Source organism: Rhagoletis pomonella, unplaced genomic scaffold (genome assembly GCF_013731165.1).
Source record: "Rhagoletis pomonella isolate Grant_MI unplaced genomic scaffold, Rhpom_1.0 Rhpom_scaffold_00004, whole genome shotgun sequence".
Classification (NCBI taxonomy): Eukaryota; Metazoa; Arthropoda; class Insecta; order Diptera; family Tephritidae; genus Rhagoletis; species Rhagoletis pomonella.
The window spans coordinates 32,338,627-32,357,846 of NW_023458558.1; the positions used below are offsets into that span (position 1 = coordinate 32,338,627).

General features: G+C 34.9%; 1 protein-coding gene across 1 annotated transcript; it reads left to right on the forward strand.

Moving 5' to 3' along the window:
• The first annotated feature begins 3,582 nt into the window (after positions 1 to 3,582).
• Positions 3,583 to 11,143, forward strand: LOC118737469 (TRAF3-interacting protein 1). Its single transcript, XM_036467979.1, has 5 exons — positions 3,583 to 3,714; positions 3,805 to 3,922; positions 7,303 to 8,852; positions 10,608 to 10,822; positions 10,963 to 11,143. Exons 1-5 carry the CDS (start codon positions 3,583 to 3,585, stop codon positions 11,108 to 11,110), a joined length of 2,163 nt encoding a protein of 720 aa, XP_036323872.1. The 3' UTR covers positions 11,111 to 11,143.
• Positions 11,144 to 19,220: the final 8,077 nt, after the last annotated feature.

Below are 19,220 nucleotides of genomic sequence, written 5' to 3' on the forward strand. Positions count from 1 at the left end.
TCCAACCGCCCATTGGATGCATTGGTCAGATGACTGTAACAAATAAATAAATAAAATAAATAAAAGATTATGTTGATTTTTTTGAGCTCAAGGTCGCACAGTGTTTCGACTATATGGAGGCAGGTGGAAATAATAGTACACCTGCACCGATTTCACTTAAACTTGACATGTGCTCTAGTTTTACTTAGAAATAGAGAATTATGAAATTTTGTAAAGATGGAATAATTGCCACGCCCTCTACTCTTGTGGGCGGAAACATTAAATTTCATCCGATTTCGATGAAATTTAGTTTGTAGTCTTTATTTTATTAGAAAAACCTAAATATAAAATATGGCGAAGACTGGATTACTATAACGTTCAAAACTCACAAAAAATGTGGGCCCAGTCATTAAATGTGATGGAATTTTGGGTAATTTTTGTTTCCTGCTTTCCACTCTCAGAAAACAAAGATTATACAATAAAATGACTTAGGTGTCAATACTCGCTTTTTTCCCAATATCTGGTGGGATTTTTTCATTGTCCAACAATTCTTTTCGCTAAATTATTCAAAAAGAAGCTAAAAATCCAAAATTACATATATTTGCAAAGTCGCGCGCAAAGATCCAATTATATATTCGAAAACTACATACAATTCTTTAATATATTAGTCTAATTTCAAGACCTGACGGACCGGTACTCACATTTTTTTTTTACTAATAATCTTTAGCATCTACATTTCAAAGTAAATTTTTTGGTAAGAAAATAGGAAAATACCAAATAAATGATAAATACCTTCACCTGAATATCCACGACATTTAGATAATTAATTACAGTTGAAAAGGGAACACTTTCTGTAATGGGTTCAGCGCCAAATGCAACTAAACTGATTAGTCGGTATCGCGCATCGTATTTTTTTGGAAATATATCGTTCGTGAAGAAGGGGGGGTGAGTAAATAATGTAAAATTTGTTACTTATGACTTTTACTATTCCCTCTCTAAGTCAAACCGGTTTCTTTTACCAACCCTCACCATGACTTTTTTCTACCTGTCTCCATATAGTCGAAACACTGTGGGTCGTGTTGAAATAAAACAAACTGTTTTTGTTGTTTTAAATCGTCTTTATTTCGACTTCAGTCTGAAACATTAAACAACCAAAACCACATACATACTTACATATAAATCAATGTTGTAATCTTTCTTTCTTTTGAGTGTGCAACTAGCCCGTTTTTCAACCAACAACCGTTTAAGCCAGTATAATGCTCAATTCAAGTGTGTGCTTGCGCATGTGAAAATGGTAGTTTTGATGCCAGAAACTCTTCCAATATTCTCATGAAACCTCACCAAAATATTTTAGTAGCTTAAATAAAAAAGCAAATGGTACATTATAGTAGAGCTAGCTTCCAGACTTGTGAGATTATTGATTTTAATTACGGAGATATTAAACCTTTAGGTACTGCTTAAATCTTATGATATAAAAAATTAAGTCTGAAAATAACGGTAATAGTATGATTGAAAAATACACAAATAAAAATCAAAAGTTGACCGAATAAATTAAAACCCAAAAAATGCTATTATTGTTGACTGAAAAAGTAAAAAAAACATAAAATAAAGTTAAATTTAGCCCGAAACGTAGAAATCCAATTTTAACTGGTAAATTATGAATTTTATTATAAAGATCATGAAAGTATGTTAGACAAAAGTGTGGATCATAGATAGAACTGATAGTAGGATGTGCACTACGACCTTGGGTCTATTGTGCCCTTAGAGCCCATCATAATACCTCGTCCAGCCCTAGTGCCTTGATGGAACCAAGCAGTTTGAAAAGCGGCAGAGATTGAATATGCGTGACCCCTGGCAACAATCCTCCCAGGTGTGTAAGTCTGCTTCTCTCAAGCGCATCGCATTCAAAAGGGAGATGCAGTGGGGTTTCTGTTGCCATGTCGCAGCCGACAGGAGTCGTCTGCACTAATGCCCCGGGGTTCATATGGGCCTAGAGTCTGCAGTGACCCTTAAGCAAACCCGTTATAAATCCCAGGCTTGTGTTTTAAGTGCTAATAGTTTCCAAGAAATTTCGGTTTTTAACTCATAAAAAATTGTTTCGCCTGCCTTAGTCCTGTCGTGTTCTCTCAATGTGCTCAACTTAGCTGACGTTGTTCTGCTCTTAACTCTTACCTAAGGTTATGAGGTAGTACTGCGAGAAAAGGTTCTGGTACTATAGGTCGAGGGCTGCTGCTTCTCTAGCTGGTCTGCCAGCCTCCTCGATGCCCTGTATGCTTTTGTGGGCCAGGACCTACAGCAGTTGCAGTGTCTCGCTACACACTCTCATACAACCCGGGATTTGATCTCAGACGGGGATATTGTTTTTAATATTGTATGGAATTAAAGTAGAATCATTGAAAGTGTTAAAAGCAGGGGCGTGAACCGGTTTTGCACCGAACCGGTTTTGAACCGGAAAACCGCATTTTTCTATTAAATAACTGAACTGTTAACCGAACCGAAATTTTCCACAAATGTTTGATCCGAACTGAAAACCGAACCACTTTCCATAAAGGTTTAAAGGTTCGTTTCTACCAATTTTCAATAGATAAATGTACCCACTATTTTTTCTTTTTGTTAAACTTGCTTGTTTACCATGTGAGAATATCAATGAGTTGCCTACCCATGTCATTTGACAGACCCCTTAACCTTGCGCGTTGTTGCACTTGACACTTGACACTTAAACCGTTGAACCGAACCGAAACCCCGATTCAAAGACCAAAAAAACCGCTTTGACGAACCAATCCAAGGGTGCAAAAACGGTTCAAACCGCTGAACCGAACCGACCAAATTTTTCATCGGGTTCATGTCCCTGGTATATATGTACGCAGGTATGAAAAAACTCGTAACTTCTACAGTTTTGGTGTTTCCATTCTCAAATTTTTACAGCGTACTCCATAAGATTTGACAACTATTCAGGTAAAAAAAAAAATGAAACATGATAAAGTTCATAAAAAATAAAAAAATGCGAGTTTTTAATGCAAACATTTTTTATTTTAATCTAACTCACACTCTCAGGGAAAGCTGAGGTAATTCCGCACATTTTGATACCTTTACTGATTTTCTCCGACAAATAGTTTATTAACTGCAAACAATTAAATAAAGATACTTCTCCGTTACTTCAAAAATTTCGGGAATTTTTTTCGAGATTTTCGAATTTCATGACGAAATAAAATAATAGGTGTCTTCTTTTTTTCGATAAAGAATGTAAAAAAATATATTTCACCCCAAAGCAATATTGAGGTGTAAATATTGTATGGAATGACCCATATACATAAATTCTTTATAAGAATACTTCAATATGAAAGAAAAAAGTTAAGGAATTCGCACAACAATTAAATCAATTATTGGCATCACCATAAAATCCATGCTACGAAAAGTGAAAGTATGTATGAGTAACCAAGCCAACGAATGTCCATAACAAAACTCATCATATGTGTTGAATTCATCCAAGCAATGAAAATGTGCTTGTTATTAGTGAATCGCTAACCGTTTAATTGGTTCAGCAAAATTATTAGAAAAGGGGGCACAATTAAACAATAATCAAAAATAAGCTCATTCACAAAAATGGGTGATTTGGACTCATCTGTGATAAAACGTACCCAGCAAACGTTGGGGAAATACGTGAAGAGGCCTCCCTTAACGGAGAAGTTATTGACGAAACCACCTTTTCGCTTTCTACACGATGTTTTTAATGCCGTAAGTTATTTGTTGAAGTTGGTAAACATACTTGCACACCTGTACTCGTAATTTGAACTAATTGACCTATATAATTTTTATGCTTAATAGGTCATTAAAGAAACTGGTTGTTTTGTTGGTTTGTACACGCCAGAGGAGTTAAACTCAGATAACATCAAAGATCGCGATGATAAGATGAAATTTTTACAGAAAATGATTGATGTCATAAGTAAGTAAACAGCTAACGATAGAGTTGCTATTAGTTTTGATTGACCTAGAAGGTAATTGGCAAAGTAGATGTCATAGTGATACACTATATCGACTGCTGAGTGGAAGATCGACCTACATATCTCGGCAGCCAGTTCGCCCTATTTCAAAAAAAAATGCTCAAGAACGCCCTATTTGAGAATTTGGTTGAAGAACTGCCTATCTTAGAATTTGATTGAAGAACGCCCTAACTCAGAATTCGGTTCGAAAACGCCCTATCTCACTTCATTCGGTCATTAAAGTAAAATATGTAATGTAGGGATCTTATTGTTGTTATGTATTTGTTTGGAAACGGTTCTGCTTGGTACTTACATATTTCTACTTCGTACTGATTTTTAATTCAAAGAATATTAGAATGGTATGTTGCGTTTCCTTCTAAGAAGAAAATTTTTTATATTCATTAGCCCAGTAAAAATAGCCCTCTTCTCAAAAAAAAATTGTAACAGCGAGTTTTTGATTCAGTTTACTTCTATTTGACACGTAGATGACATGGATCCACGGTCTTGCCCCAAAATTTCATTTGGCAACATTCTGCCATCTTGGATTTTAGTTGTTTGGGGTTTTTGAGATTTTCGTAAAAAGGGGTTCAATTAAAATTTGTAGAGAATTTAATTTACCACGTTTGTTATATAGAAGGTTAATTTTTTTTTTTGTAAATAATTAGCCAAAACCGCGAAAAACTTTACATTGTCACAGTTTTCTCCAGTTTTCGACAATTTCTGTTGAAAATACATGTCATATTCATTCTCTACAACTTTTATACGTACATTTTTTTTGTACGACGCTTAGATCACGACCGGAAACGTGCCAAACGTTGCGATGTAAGGGATGCGGGGTAAAATTAATTCCATATAACGTCAATCGGTACACTACGATGGCCAAAACTTTATAGGACGGATTACAAAGATTAAGTGTGGTCTTTTCAAAAATTCAACATGGCGTCTCAAATATGGCGTCTAAACTAACCGTAAATTAGATTTTGCTTTACAACTTTTTTACCACCGGAGAACCCAACACTAAAAAAGAAAAAGTAACAGCAGGTTTTTATATTTTTGAGGTTGCTGATTACGAACCTAGAGCATGATTTTAAAAATTCATAATTGCGAACCCAATATGGCGGCCAAAAATTTAAAGTCGATCCGATTCGCTTGAAAAGTTTCACTCTGGGGTTCTTGGGACAGCTTATTACGAATCTAAGGTCAGGTTGGAAAAATTCAAAATAGCGAACCCAATACGGCGAAAAAATTTAAATCGCTTAAAACTTTACAATCAACGGTTCTTAAGGTCTTTGATTACGAATCGGAAAATCAGATTTACAAAATTCAAATGGCGGATCAGTTTAACAACACCAGGGTGGGTGTGTATATCACTTAGCTCGTCCTAAGCGGCTGGACCTATGTTTTTGAGTGGGTTCTTGAATTGATTGTAGTAATTTTTATTATTATTATTTTTTTTAAGTGAAACTTCTTACACGAGTTCGGAGATGGTTGCGTTAAATATTTAACACAAAGTCATAAAATCTGTATCTGTATGAGGTGTCACATGAAAGGCCTTGTCCTTCGGCCATGAAAGGCTTTAGTTCCATGAAAGGAGTGGTCACATGCTAGAAAATCGAGTTCGAAATTTCTCTGCCACAGAGGGTCGCGTTAAATATTCCACACCAAGTCATAAAATCTGTATCGTTCGTTCGATTTTAAAAGATGGGATGTCAAATGAAAGGACTTGACCTTTAGATGTGTAATATGATTTTAGTTTTTTAAAGGTTTTCACTGGAAATGGGTAATAGTAGAAATAATTCAACAACCAAAGGAGCGGCTACCAGTAATATTAATAATATTGAAATAAAACTTTTCATATCTTAAGTTAGTTACCACAATCTACTAGGTAAAATTGCAGTTGGTTATAAAATTAAAAAATTAAAGGTCGTTAAAAAAAAATTTGAAATAAATATCTTTCTTGTATATTAGAAAATATTTACATGTGTATTTATATCGCACATTTCGTTCTTTCTGGCATTTCCTCTATTAAGTTTCACTTCTTCCGCGCGTTGGGACTACACGCTCTGAGTTTTTTTAATTTTTTTAATTTTTTTTTTATATGTAAACAAAGCAAAACAGTCGCCAATTTGACATAACCGATCTCATAAGAAGTATGGCTTCTATCGCTACCACATGCAGTTGATACGCCATGGCATCGACATATCTGTTAAGAACTTCACCGTCCTTTTAATTGACGCTGCAACCGCCTACGAGTTTCTGGCCGAGTCCACGCCATTTAGAAATGCCAAGTGAGCCAAGTCCTTCTCCACCTGGCCTTTTCATCGCAAAAGGGGCCTTGCTCTTCCCCTGCTACCAGCATAGCGACCCGCATTGTATATAGTATATGTAGTTTCACAGCTGGAGCGTTTCCATCCATTCGTATGACATAGCCAAGCCAGCGTAGCCGCAGTATTTTAATCCGCCGCACTATGTTTATGTCGTCGGCCCGTTGATCTTCTGCAGAATCCTTCCCCAAAACTCCAAAAGCCGTCTCATGAGATGTTTTCATTGTGCTTTCTTATGCGCCATATATCTGCGCCAAATAGCCAGTCTAGCCATGCGATGATCCGTGTTAACAGAGATAAAGGCGATAATTCCATGACTTCTAAAGTGTCCATATCCTGATTTAGTTAAACACCCGGTGTCTCTAAGTTTGACCGCAGCCCTAGGTACAGGGGCCTTACCTACGCAGTCAACGGGCGTTAAGTGCCACTGATTTCAATAAGGGCGACCCGCTGTGCCGGTATCGGTATCAGTATTATTAGGATTTGCTGTGTGTTTACTGTTCGCAGAGCATTTAGTCACCAGGTTCAAGTACCCTTGAATATAAAAGGTACCCAGAAATTTACGCCTCATTAAAGGTGCAACGTCGTCCACGTGGGCTTTCATCGGACAGCCGCTACTCACCAGCATCTTTATCAGTCCGTTAAAGACCATAAGCTAAAGCAGTGGTGAGATAATACCTCCCCTGGTGCGTGCCCCTGTTTACCCTACGCTGAGCACTTTATGTATAAAGATTTTCTCTGTCGCCTTCAAGGTCCTGTGCAGGGCGGTCAAACCGACCTACTTTTCTAGGAGCAAAATGTGCATTTTGAAAAAGAAAAATGGGGGCTATTTCTGGAGTCCTGCTATTTCTCCAGTTTTTAATACTAAGCTATCAAGCAGGGTCCTACCGAGCGGCGGTACGCAGTAAACATCAATAATTGGAAGAAACGCTCAGCTAAAAACTTGGCAGCATGTATATGTATTCACTTATTTATTAAAAACTAATTTTTGTACTCTATTTCCAATTAATTGTTTTCAGAAATCATATCCAATCAAAATGTAACTGTACGGACCTCAAAAATAGTTGCCGGACAAGAGCCAGAGAAGACCAACGAACTATTACAATTAATGGGAGAAGTTATTGAAAAGAAATTAGATTGGAAAAGTGCTGTCGAACAAGTTGTTAACAGCAAGGGACTGGGGGTTCCGACAAGCGGCACAAAGTCAAAGGTACATGATAAACAAAATGAGAAAAAGAATAAAGACAAAGCAAACGAAAAATACAAAGACAAGGAAAATAGAGTTAAAGATGTAAAAACTAAAGACGCGACCAAAAAAGTCGTTAAGTCCATCTCACCCCCGACAAAAGCTGAGAAACCATCAAAGAAGCATGTTGAAGAGAGAGAAAAAGAGAAACCTGGTAAAACGGCGAAAGACCAGATTTCTAAAGACCCCAACGAAAAAGCTGGCAAGAGAAGTGAAAAGCCTACAGAGAAACCCAAACTTTTAAAAAGCAGAACTGGCTCTAAAGAGAAGACTCCTTCGCCAATAAAAAATGATGTACCTAAAGAAGCGGAAACTGTGTCTTTGACAGACAACGAGCTGCACATGACAACAAAGGATGATAGTATTGCGCTGGAACTGAAGATGGAAAAAGAGCCATCAGAAATGGCAAATAAAAGTAACCCTATTGAAAATCAGCGACGAAATAGCAAAACATTGGAACCAAATGTAATGGGATCCGAAATCTTATTGGAGAATGATCCTTCAGTAGATATTCTCAAACAATCTATAAGAACATCCAATGATGTCGAAAGTCGCAAGTCTTCGGCAAGACATAGAAGGTCATCAGGAAGCAGCCGTCGGTCAAGCGTCAATGTGGTGGCAAGAGACGACCATAAGACATTGACGAATGGAATGAAGGACGGAAATGATAATATCAACGACACGATTTCACTGCTGAAAACATCAAATGGAACAATGCAAAACAACGAATTGTCACATCAAGAGATGCCAGAGCTAGTACAGAAATCAATTTTACAGCAACAAAAATCAAATTCAATGCAATTCCAAAATTCGAACACAAATATAAAGCCACAAAGTCCAAATCAGTCAGCAGCACCCCCTCCCACCGCCGTTCCGCCTACACCTACAGAGGTCAGACGCGAGCATACATTCACTCGAGAAAATTCGCATGACAGTAACGCCAGTAATTTTGCAAATCGACCTCGCACTTCGTTACGCCCACCAAGCGCCCGGCCGGCGTCGGCACGTCCTGGTGCACCTCGGAGACGTGATCGTAATATAGAGATTGTGTTACAGCCTAATGATCAAGTGAAACTGTCGGGTATCAATGTAAAATTGGAGAGCTTTGGCGACTTGGATGACGATGGCGAAAATTTGGTTGTCATAGAGGATGCAAATACTGTAAACATAGTGGAGTCAGTCGAAGAAGTAAATAGGGGTGAAGAGAGTGGAGTTGAAAATAATGCAGAACAACAAGGACATTTGGTACAACAAATACTAGAGACGCAAAAGGAGTTAATGCAACAGCAAAAAGGAACTAATTCCATTGGGAAGAATGAAAAGGTAAGAGATTCATATGTATGAATTTACATGTATGCACAAATTTGTCAGATTTATTTTTTTTGATTATGCAGTTTTTCAGGCCCATCTACTTTCATAGATGAGTTCACAGACAGGCGAAAATAGCTCCACCCGAACTCGAATACCTTTCATTAAATGTTATGTGGTCTTAATAAATTAAGTTTTAACTGAATGTTAACAAACCTGGGGTCCTACCAGGGCCGGATTAAAGCATGGGCCGATGGATCATAGATGTGGGGGCCCCACATGAAGATCACGACAAAATTAATTGTTTCAAAATTCTAAATATCTAAGAAAGCTTTGTTATAAAATTTGTTATTAGAATTATTTTTGTTTTGCAAAACATCATGCTCAAATTCTTTAGTTTTTCTGGGGTTGCAAAGGGCTTTATGAAAAACATTATAAAATGCGACGTATCCCTAGCTTAACATGTGTACTTATATATTTTTTTAATTTTCAATCGATTTCAAATTAACTTGCCGAAAAGCTAGAGACTTGAAGCTTCTGCATAGTTCCGATCACGATGACAGCATTTCATCCTCTCCAGTCCGCTCATTGAGGGCAAAAAAAAAAATAAAATAGATAGAACTTCCGAACTTAAGGCCAAACATGAGTTTTGCCCCCTGCACCCTTCGATGCCTTCCAATCATTGCTGAGCAGTTTCAAATGATGGCTTCGATGGCCGAGGTGGGAAGTGCATTCTACGTTCGCCAAAGCGGAAATGATTCTTCACTTGTAGCCGTCGATGATGGTAACGAATTGACCTAGCGAAGTATAATTTTCAAAATTTAAATTGATCCAAAACCGCTTTGTGTTTGCATGTAAGAATATGGACTCGTTCATCTGATTATTCTAAATTTAGATAAGGATTTACTTCGCGAACGCAATTCGCAAAACGCAAAATCCTTCCAGTAATATAATCTTAATTTAAGGTTATATTATTATTAACGTAACTATGTTTTGAATATGAAAAAATCACTATAGGCTCATATTTCTTCAAAATTTACGAGACTGATTTTCATAGCTTTTTTTACATTGTTTAAACGGTCAGCATTGTAACATTGTAAGTTTAAGGTTTTTCGGCCCAGTACTGAATATTTTATTATACAACACTCAAAATAACAGAGAATAAGAAAAAATCCTCTCCCAAGTTGAGAAACTTGCAAATTTGCAGGAATTTGCAAGTTTCCTTGCCAGCTGGTGTTCCCGCTTGCATTTCAAACAATAAATTTTATAGAATTTTTAAAATTCTTTCAGATCGACAAAAACAGGATATACATGTATATTTCTTGTTGTTCTGACTTTCTTTAACATACATTTCAATTTCTTTAACATACTAGTTATCGGGTTTCTTAAATCGACTCTGGTTGCAATTGCATTCCGATTGCTAATACAATTATTTCTCAGCCGTGTACCGTTAAACTCATTGGAATTAACTGAATTAATTATATCCACAACTATTTACTTTCCTTTTCCATAAAAAAATCACTCGTGCTCATAAATTTTTAAATTTAACGAACTTATTTACAAACCTTATATCGATAATAAAAGGAAACGTATGACGTTCAATCTACAGGTAATTGCTATAGGGCCCTGAAACTTCCCCCGTCACTTGAGCCCTCACTCTGGGCTCTCTTGAGACAAAAAAATATTTTTCGGAAAAAATTTGAGTCATCCTCTTTAAAGAAAAAATACGTACTGTGGCAAAAATAAAAAATATATATATCGCTCTTTCAGGATGTGGACCTAACCACCAATTCGATTGGGCGCCAAAGCTCTGCACGGCAAATGAATAATTTGCGCGATGTCATTCAAAATTTGACTAAGTCGGTAAATCCGTTTGGTAAATTAATGGATTTCATACCAGAAGATATCGATGCTATGCAATTGGAATTAACTATGTGGCGAGACACATACACACAAGTAGCCAACGACCTTAGGCGTGAAAAAAGGTATGGATTACTTAAATGATAGATACATACATACATATTTACAAATGAATATACATATTTATATATGTATTTATACATACTAAACTTGCCATTTACTAAATTAACTTTTTATTATGTTAACTTAATTTTCGCTTTTGCAGCCTTACCGAGTCCGCAACGGAACCCATGAAAAATCAACTTGTACAAATCGAAGCTAATACGAAAGAGTTTATGGAAATGATCGATACGAGTCGTAGCAAAATATTACAAAACTCAGAAAAAATTTATAAAATGCTTGCAGGACAATAAAGTTATACATTAAAGTTGTAAAATAAATGTAAATGCGAGTATAAAAACGATGTCTTAGGTATGGGTTTTGGAAGTCAATGTGCCAAAACGAATCAGCAGGAACAGCGGCTTCGACGGCCTTTACTCATACATATACACAATTATCCTATTTCATTTCGGGTAAATTGGATTGGTTTTAAAATTTGCTTGTTATTTCTTTTCGAAAGAAACTGCCACCTGGCACTGGGATTCTAAAAACAGGACGAAAGGATGTATTTTTTAACAGCTGCATATAAATAAATCAATGGACAAGAGTCTGCAATAACCTTCGCTGATGTGGATAAATGATGTGCTCTGTTTTGAGGCCGGCTGATTCCCAATTTTTGGCTGATGCCGATGCAAATTCCTTAGAAAGCAAACATACATACATAAATGAGGCCATGTACTTTAGTACTTTTAGTACTTGCCTACTTAAAATGGTCTCAAATGTGATCCATTTTAAAATTAAAGTCGATGATTTCTTAATTTTAAGGAACAGAGCTACATAAAGCACCATCAAATTAAGGAATATGCGACCTTTACTGCAAAATTTATTGCATTTGAAACTATTTTGAGAAGTTAGGTACAAACAAAAATAAAAAATTGTGGGTTTAGGCTACTTCTGTTCCCATGGCCTCATAAACAAATTCATTCAAGAACAAATGCTTTTAATAAACTATAATAATAACAAAAGAAAAACATAGACAAGTAACTAAATAACATTACAAAAAGAGTAATCATCCAAGAATCTATTCACTTATTTGTGTACATACATAAATATGTTCTAAAAAAATTGTTTATCGCTTATACATAGCATTGCAATACTTTATTGAATAGTCTTTTTTCTTATTCTATGTAAAATAAACAGTTCATCCAAAATTACATTTCCTAGTTGTACTCATAGTAGTAAAAATATGCAGCTTCTGCTGACTTATAAATATGTTTTCAATACAATCTATACATATTATAAAGGAAAGTGGAGATTTTTTGTTCGCGGTAATCTCGAAAGCTACTGAACGGATTTTGACGAGATTTTTTCTAATATATTTTGTATCGATAGGCGAGTGACCTTGTTAATTTAAAATTTGAATAGGGTTGCCACATGTTAAGAAAATTACCATAATCAATTCTAATAAGCGAAGGCGTCTGTTCTGCACCGTCACTCTCAAATGAAAAGACTTAGCCTCTGGATGTGTAATAATGTATTATTTGTTTGAGTAAGGTTGCCTATTACCTGCTTAAAAACTATAAGATCTTCACCGTTCGTTGGATAAAAAATTAGACACCAAATGAAAGTGCATGGCCTTCGCGTGTACAAAAACTTTAAGTTTTTTTAGTAGGGTTGTCACCTATTTAAATGCGTGAACAAAAAATTGTCAAAATCCACGATAAGTCCTTCATTATACTAAACTTTGATGAAAATTTTTTAAAATTTGTCGAATTTTTATAAATGTTCTACAAAGTCTGAAATTTTGATTTACAGGGTTTTGTTTAGATAGTAAGCTTTATTTTCATAAAAAAATAATACCAATTTTTTAAACAAAGAAAAAAGCCAAAACTTGCAAAATGTGTCTTTCCTATTCACATGCTCGCCACCGTACATTATAAAAACGAAACATGAGAACACTTTTGTCACAGGAGGACTCAGATGTATTAATATTTTAGGCTTTTAAGGGGCTTTAAAAAAGTAAAAAATAAATAACATGGAATGAAGTGCGAAAAAAGTAAAAAGAATCGGCTAAGAATCAGCCGATGCCGTTGCCGATTAATCAGTCGGACTCTAGCTCTGTTTTGTTTTTTTTTTTGTTTTCCTTTTTGCAGCATGGAAACAGCTCGATTTCGAACAATCATTCCTATAATTGTTTATTCTCCAAATTATGGTGATATACATATGTATGAACTTAGATACACATTCATATGTATGTAGTATATAATATACATTTTCTTTAACATTTTAATACGGCTCGGGTAATGTATTGTACTAACCTGTCCATGAGCTGGGCATTTCCAATGAGTAACAAGCTTAATTAAAAGAGTCAATATGTTGATATATATTTATTAGTTTTTGTGTGACGATTGTGTAAATATTTACGATATACTAACAAATAAACAGCAATAACATTAAATATAATTGATTAACAAAGTGACAAATCTTATACACACCAACTTTGTTGAAGTAAATTTGTCACGAGAATGTTGGGTTATACTCGTTTTCATGCATAAACATATAACTATGTATAAAAGTATGTACATTAGGGTGGTCCTTAAATGTAGGAAGCAAATTTTTACATCAGATTTTCCAGGCCTTAGCCTTTACGTCGATGCTACTATAGTCGAAGATATCACATATAAATTTAGGTCCCGATTTAAGTCGGTTAAGGCGTGTCGCACAGCGGTCAAAGTTCAGATTACCATATGAGGACATCTTAACCGACTCCAATCGGGACCGAAATTTGTATGTTGTATTCACGTCTTAAGTAGTATCGATTTTGGGCATTAAATAAAAAAACCAAAATATTTTTAAATTTTTAAATCCATCTGGCCTTTGACTCCTTTGCGACGGAGCAAATTTCTTAAGAACTGCGTACTGCCTAAAGAAAATTTACACAAGAAAATTTCTTAGCCATTTCGTGTACGCCATTTTATATAGAGTTTTTGCTTTTCTTGAGACCTGCATACTGGCCTTTAATCGTCTCTATTCGGGGCCAAAAGTTATATGTGATATATGTGACCGTGGTATTACCGATTGAGGGGTTGAGACTGAAAATATCGTATATTTTTAAGGACCACCCTGGTGTACATATTAGGTACTATGTATCTATAAAATATGGGTATTTTTCCAGAAAACGTCATAATGAAAGAAGTAATTTAATTATGCAGAAATGGCTAGCCGGGTTACCCCTTTCTTCATGCATTGTAGCTTGTTAGAAAAACATTCGTTTGAATACGCATTTGCAATAACTTCAAAATGCGACTTCATTCTCTTCCAAAAAAGAAATCCGGAACAAACATTTGTTAGTGAATAGATATTCTGCCAAAGTCCACAACAAAATCTAAACTCCTTAACTTTGGTCCTAAAATTGCCACGCCTATTTCTAGAAGATTCCTCGATTTTCAAATTAAGTTGCGGAAATAATATTGTTAACAAGGGCCATTCTGCCAGCATCCGCAATAAAATTAAAACTGTCAAAGGTAAAAAATGGCAACATCTCTGATCAAAATTATTACATATACTATCTCGTGGTAATATAACTGAGAAAATGTTGACTTTGACTTGAAGTTTTGACGAAGAAAGAGAGGGGACAACAGAGAACAATTTAATGAATTTGTCTGTCACCGCGATGGTCGTGGCCATCGATAGTTTCGATAGTCGATAGTCACAACCATCGATAGTATCGATGCTATCAGAAATGGCGACACTATCGATGGTACTATCGATAGTTTTGATTAAAAATGTCCAAACATTTAACATAACAACTTTTATTGAAAATGAGACCAGAAGTACTAAAATATGTCGATACTTTTACTAATAAAAACAAAAGTTTATCAACAATTTTTGACTTCATGCAGCATCTGTATATATGTATGTATGAATGAGTGAAAAATATCGATATTGCTTACAAAACCATCGATGTTTTCGATTGTCAAAAACCATCGATACTATCGATAGTGTCATCGATAGTTTTCCAGCTCTATTGTCTTGTATCAAATTTCCTTAAGGCAGTACGCAGAAATTTGCTACGCTTTCTACTACGGTTTTCTAAAGTTTTTAGTAAAAAAAGAGCAAAGGCAACCCATCCCTGCAACGGAAATATATGCCCGTTCCATTATTTCTGGAGAAAAGAATAAAGCAACAGGTTGTGAAATATCAGATGTCAAAATTCCTTGGACACACACTAAACAATGGCAATTTTTTTCTTGGCTGTTTTCTTAAGAGCTGGGTACTAAGCTATGCAACGAATATACAGAAGTGCGAACTCCGTCAAAGTTTTTTTCGCTGAAAAGTATGTATAGCGAGAATTTACTCTTTCTTAATAAAAACTAAGTAAACTTTGTTCGCCATTTATTACTTATGTTTCTTTTCCGAGGTGGGACGGTATATCCAAATTAGGGTTGTTCTTACAAAAATACTTACCTCTTGATAGAGACGATAGCTCAAAGCTGGGGCCGAATCATGTCATCCGTGATCGAATGAAATTCGGTACGAAATTTCTTTTTTAGATTTTAGCATTCTAAAACGAGTTCACTTGTTCCATTTAAATTGCATTAGAGAGAAAACAGCTGCCATTTAATTTCATTCGATTCGAATGGAGTTTTATTCGTTCACGAATGCCGTGATTCGGGCTCTGATTTCTAAAATCTTCGCTTAAATACTCAAACTAAACTTTAAGTTTCATTTTTAACGGTGCGAATTTTATTTAGTCCACAAATTACCATAAGCCTCTTTATACATACCTAAAATACATTATTCAACTTTCTTGCTATCTAAATCGTTTTACATAATTAAGGTACACGAGTAGAGGAACCATATAAGTTATGTAAATAGAGTTTTAAATGATAGAGAAAATGTAGTTTTTATTAAAACAAAGAAAAGTATGAAGTCTTAGTAGATGATTGTATTACAAAACTCTTCAGCCAATTTCGAAACCATATTCTATGTGCTTTTTCCATTTTATGCTTTTTTTAAAACTCGTTTAGGAGAAGAAACAAAGATAAGTGATTCCTCTTCACAAACATTCGGAAAGTTTTATTGATTTCGTCGTCACGGCAAATAATTGATAATAAGTTAGATGAGAGTAAAGCCTGGTCGGTTACAGAATAAGTGTTGTGATGATGCTGCAGACGTAGAAAACTGGACTTTTGTGATTTTACTCCGTGGAATTGTTATTTAAAGGAACTGATCGCCTTGAAAAATCAATCTTCTTGATATCTACGCTACTATTCAGACGATAAAATGAATAAATCAGTTCAAGGCAAGCGATGGAAGATTTTAGGAAGAGTATGAAGTAAAAAAACAAAAAAAAGACAAATTTTGTGCATAAATCGAAATTAGTTTAACTTATTTTGCCATTTCACGAGAGAGCCCCATTAAAAAATATTTTTATATAAAAATTTAAATAAAAAGTGTAACCGTATAAATGCAGAGGGTTAATAAATATTCATAAATACGAAGGAAATATTTTAGACGTGGAAGAATCTTACATATACTGATCCCTACAATATGTATTATGTAGTTTTTCTGATTGAAAAAGAGTAGCCAGTTGTTGAAACTGTATGTATACAGGCCCGCCGAGAGTAACGTGGGTTAGGGGGTTATTTAGCCCTGGCCCCATTGAATGTCAGGGGACTTGGCAACGATTTTTTGAAAGGTATAAAAACGGTACATGGAATTGTTTGAACGTATTTATTGGTATTCGGCGCTAATGAATTACACTGTAGGGACGCTAAAACCACACACAAAAAACTGAGACACGTAAATTTAATTTTGGGTCGTAGATTGCGGATCTGTATACCATTTTTCTAAAGCAGGTCATTTTCCCAAGATATTTTATTTTTAGATTTGCATTGCGAATGAACAAAAAGTTAAACTTTAACATGGAAAATGTTACTCATACGCCATGCAGGTGTATGCATGAATACTCCTATTTACGATGTGGCGTATGAGTAACATTATTACCGGGCCTTATTTCATACAAAAATTTATAGCAAATTGTCATTTAACCATTCAAAACTTGTTTAAATATTTTTTATCCATCGATTTCCCTCGCTAGTAGCTTGATTTTTTGGCAAAATAACAGGCTTTAATACTAATTTAAAACAATTAAAAAAGATTTATTTTTTTAATTTTTTCCTTGTTCAAATTCGATTTTTTTCATAAAAACGAAAATATCTTGGGCAAATTACCTGATCTGTAATCTACGACCCAATCTTAAGTTCACGTGTTTCGGCGTTTTTTGTGTGTGATTTCAAAACTTGAGATTGTGGTTACAGTGTTATCGTTGTGACATGTAGAGTTGCCAACAAAAAGAGTTTACTTGAAGGTCCCAATTTTTGAGAAATCCGTGCCAAAGTGTTGGCTCATTAAATACGTTCCGAGAAAAACGGCCTAAACCATAAAACATAGTTTTGGCGAGTTACCTTAAACATTATTGGATTCTAATTCAGAGACTCAGTTCAAGCAAGCATTCTTTAGAACTGCCTGTTTGCAAACATAACCAGTAGCTCGTTTCTGTAACAATTCTCTACCAAGGCGAATTGAGATATGAATTCGCCGCCCTCTTCTCTACTGCTAATGAGTAGTGGAGAATGACGTATATTCTCTACCAGTAGAGATATAATCGGTAGAGAAGAGTTACAGAAACGAGCTACAGATCACTGTTGCTTTCAAGAAACTTGAATCAACATTCATATTTTTTAATATCTGGAGTTAAACGAAGAAACCTTGCAAGCATCAAGCAGCATCCTTCTATAAGATTTTTTTTTAATTAAATTCACATAAGAGTGTGGCGATATTTCATTATAGACATTTATGGGCCTATAATTTATCATAAATATAGAACCAAAGAAGAAAATAAAGGACATGTCAAAAAACTGCCTAAAGGTATGCTACATTTTTTTTTTAATCAAGTGCTAACCACACACTTGGTAAGTACACGTGCTAATCACATATCTTTGGAAATTATGAAAGCAAATCTGAACGCACTTGAGTTATGTGAAGTCAATTTGTTTGAAATAAAGTAATTTATGCTGTAATGTGAATATGGTTTAAAGAGACTACTTCATTTAAAATCGATTTAATATCCGTATGCTGAAAATTTTTGAAATACGAAAACTCCAATATTTCAATAACTAAATATGTATGCTGAATTACTCTAAGTTAATAGTTTCATATTCACAACGCCCAGTTAACAAAAGTTTAAACCAGCAGGCTTCCATAGTTAAACTCTTGTGAAATTAAATTTTTTTTTGTGGAACGAATTTCAAATTCGAATAGAAAATTATTGATTTTTAGAATTTGTATATTTTCAGGCGATATGAATTTCTATAGTTAACTATTGACTCTGAATAAAAATTCAAAGTTAAAATCTTGTTGGTGGTTAAGTTAACAGTCGTTTAACTAAGCACTGTGAATCTGGCCCAAAGTCTAATTGAGCATATTATTGAAAATGTTGAAAAAATGACTTATAATATGTGCGCCGGGCTAATACACATATTTCAGGTTCGCGAGAACTTGTACTTTTTTACTTGTTTTTAATATTTTTTCTTTAAAGGTGCATTTGACTTCATCAAAGGCTTATACCAAAATTTACGATATTTTAGTTTAACTGTAATAATCTTTAATACCAACTAAATTATGTGTGTGAAATATAAATGGCATTTAAAACTAATTAAACCCCCAGAAAATCTCTAGGGATTTAGTAAAAAAATATTTAAATATATGGGGCCCGCCGAAGACATATTCCCTGCAGCCCGGTCCGGCTCTCAACGGCCCTGTATGTATACACATGTATATTTTGCTTGGAATAGGCAAAAAACCCAAGTCGCCTAAGTGAATCTTAAACTACGTTCCTATTAATTTTCTGGATTTGAATACAAACCATTTTGAAATTGAGTTAAGCCTCAAGCCATTTAAAAAAAAAAAATAATAATTAAAAATTGGTTGGGCAATTGCGTAGTCTCCAAACTGACGAAATCATTTTTAATGCTTTGAATTCGTTCCGTTTTGTTGCCTATACACAGTTACCTTATTTCATCATAAATTAGAATATTGCTGCTTGCAATAGAATCTTCAAGTATATACTCACGTCTTTATAATTTTTCTTACGTAACCTGCACACCAAAGTTCCCGAAATCTCATTCCTGTAACGATTTTTTTACGAATCTTCAAAGAAAATTACACGAAGTGATTGACACGAACTCGTAAAGAAATTTTCGTACGAAAGATGAAAAATTCTGCAACAAATTCTTCACATAGCAGCATTAGTTTCATTGCTTTACCGATTTTTATCGAAACTTTGTAAAAGAATCGAAGTGCGCAGTTATTTTATTTTTTAGAAAATTCGGCAAAAAATCGGATGAGATCTTTACGAAT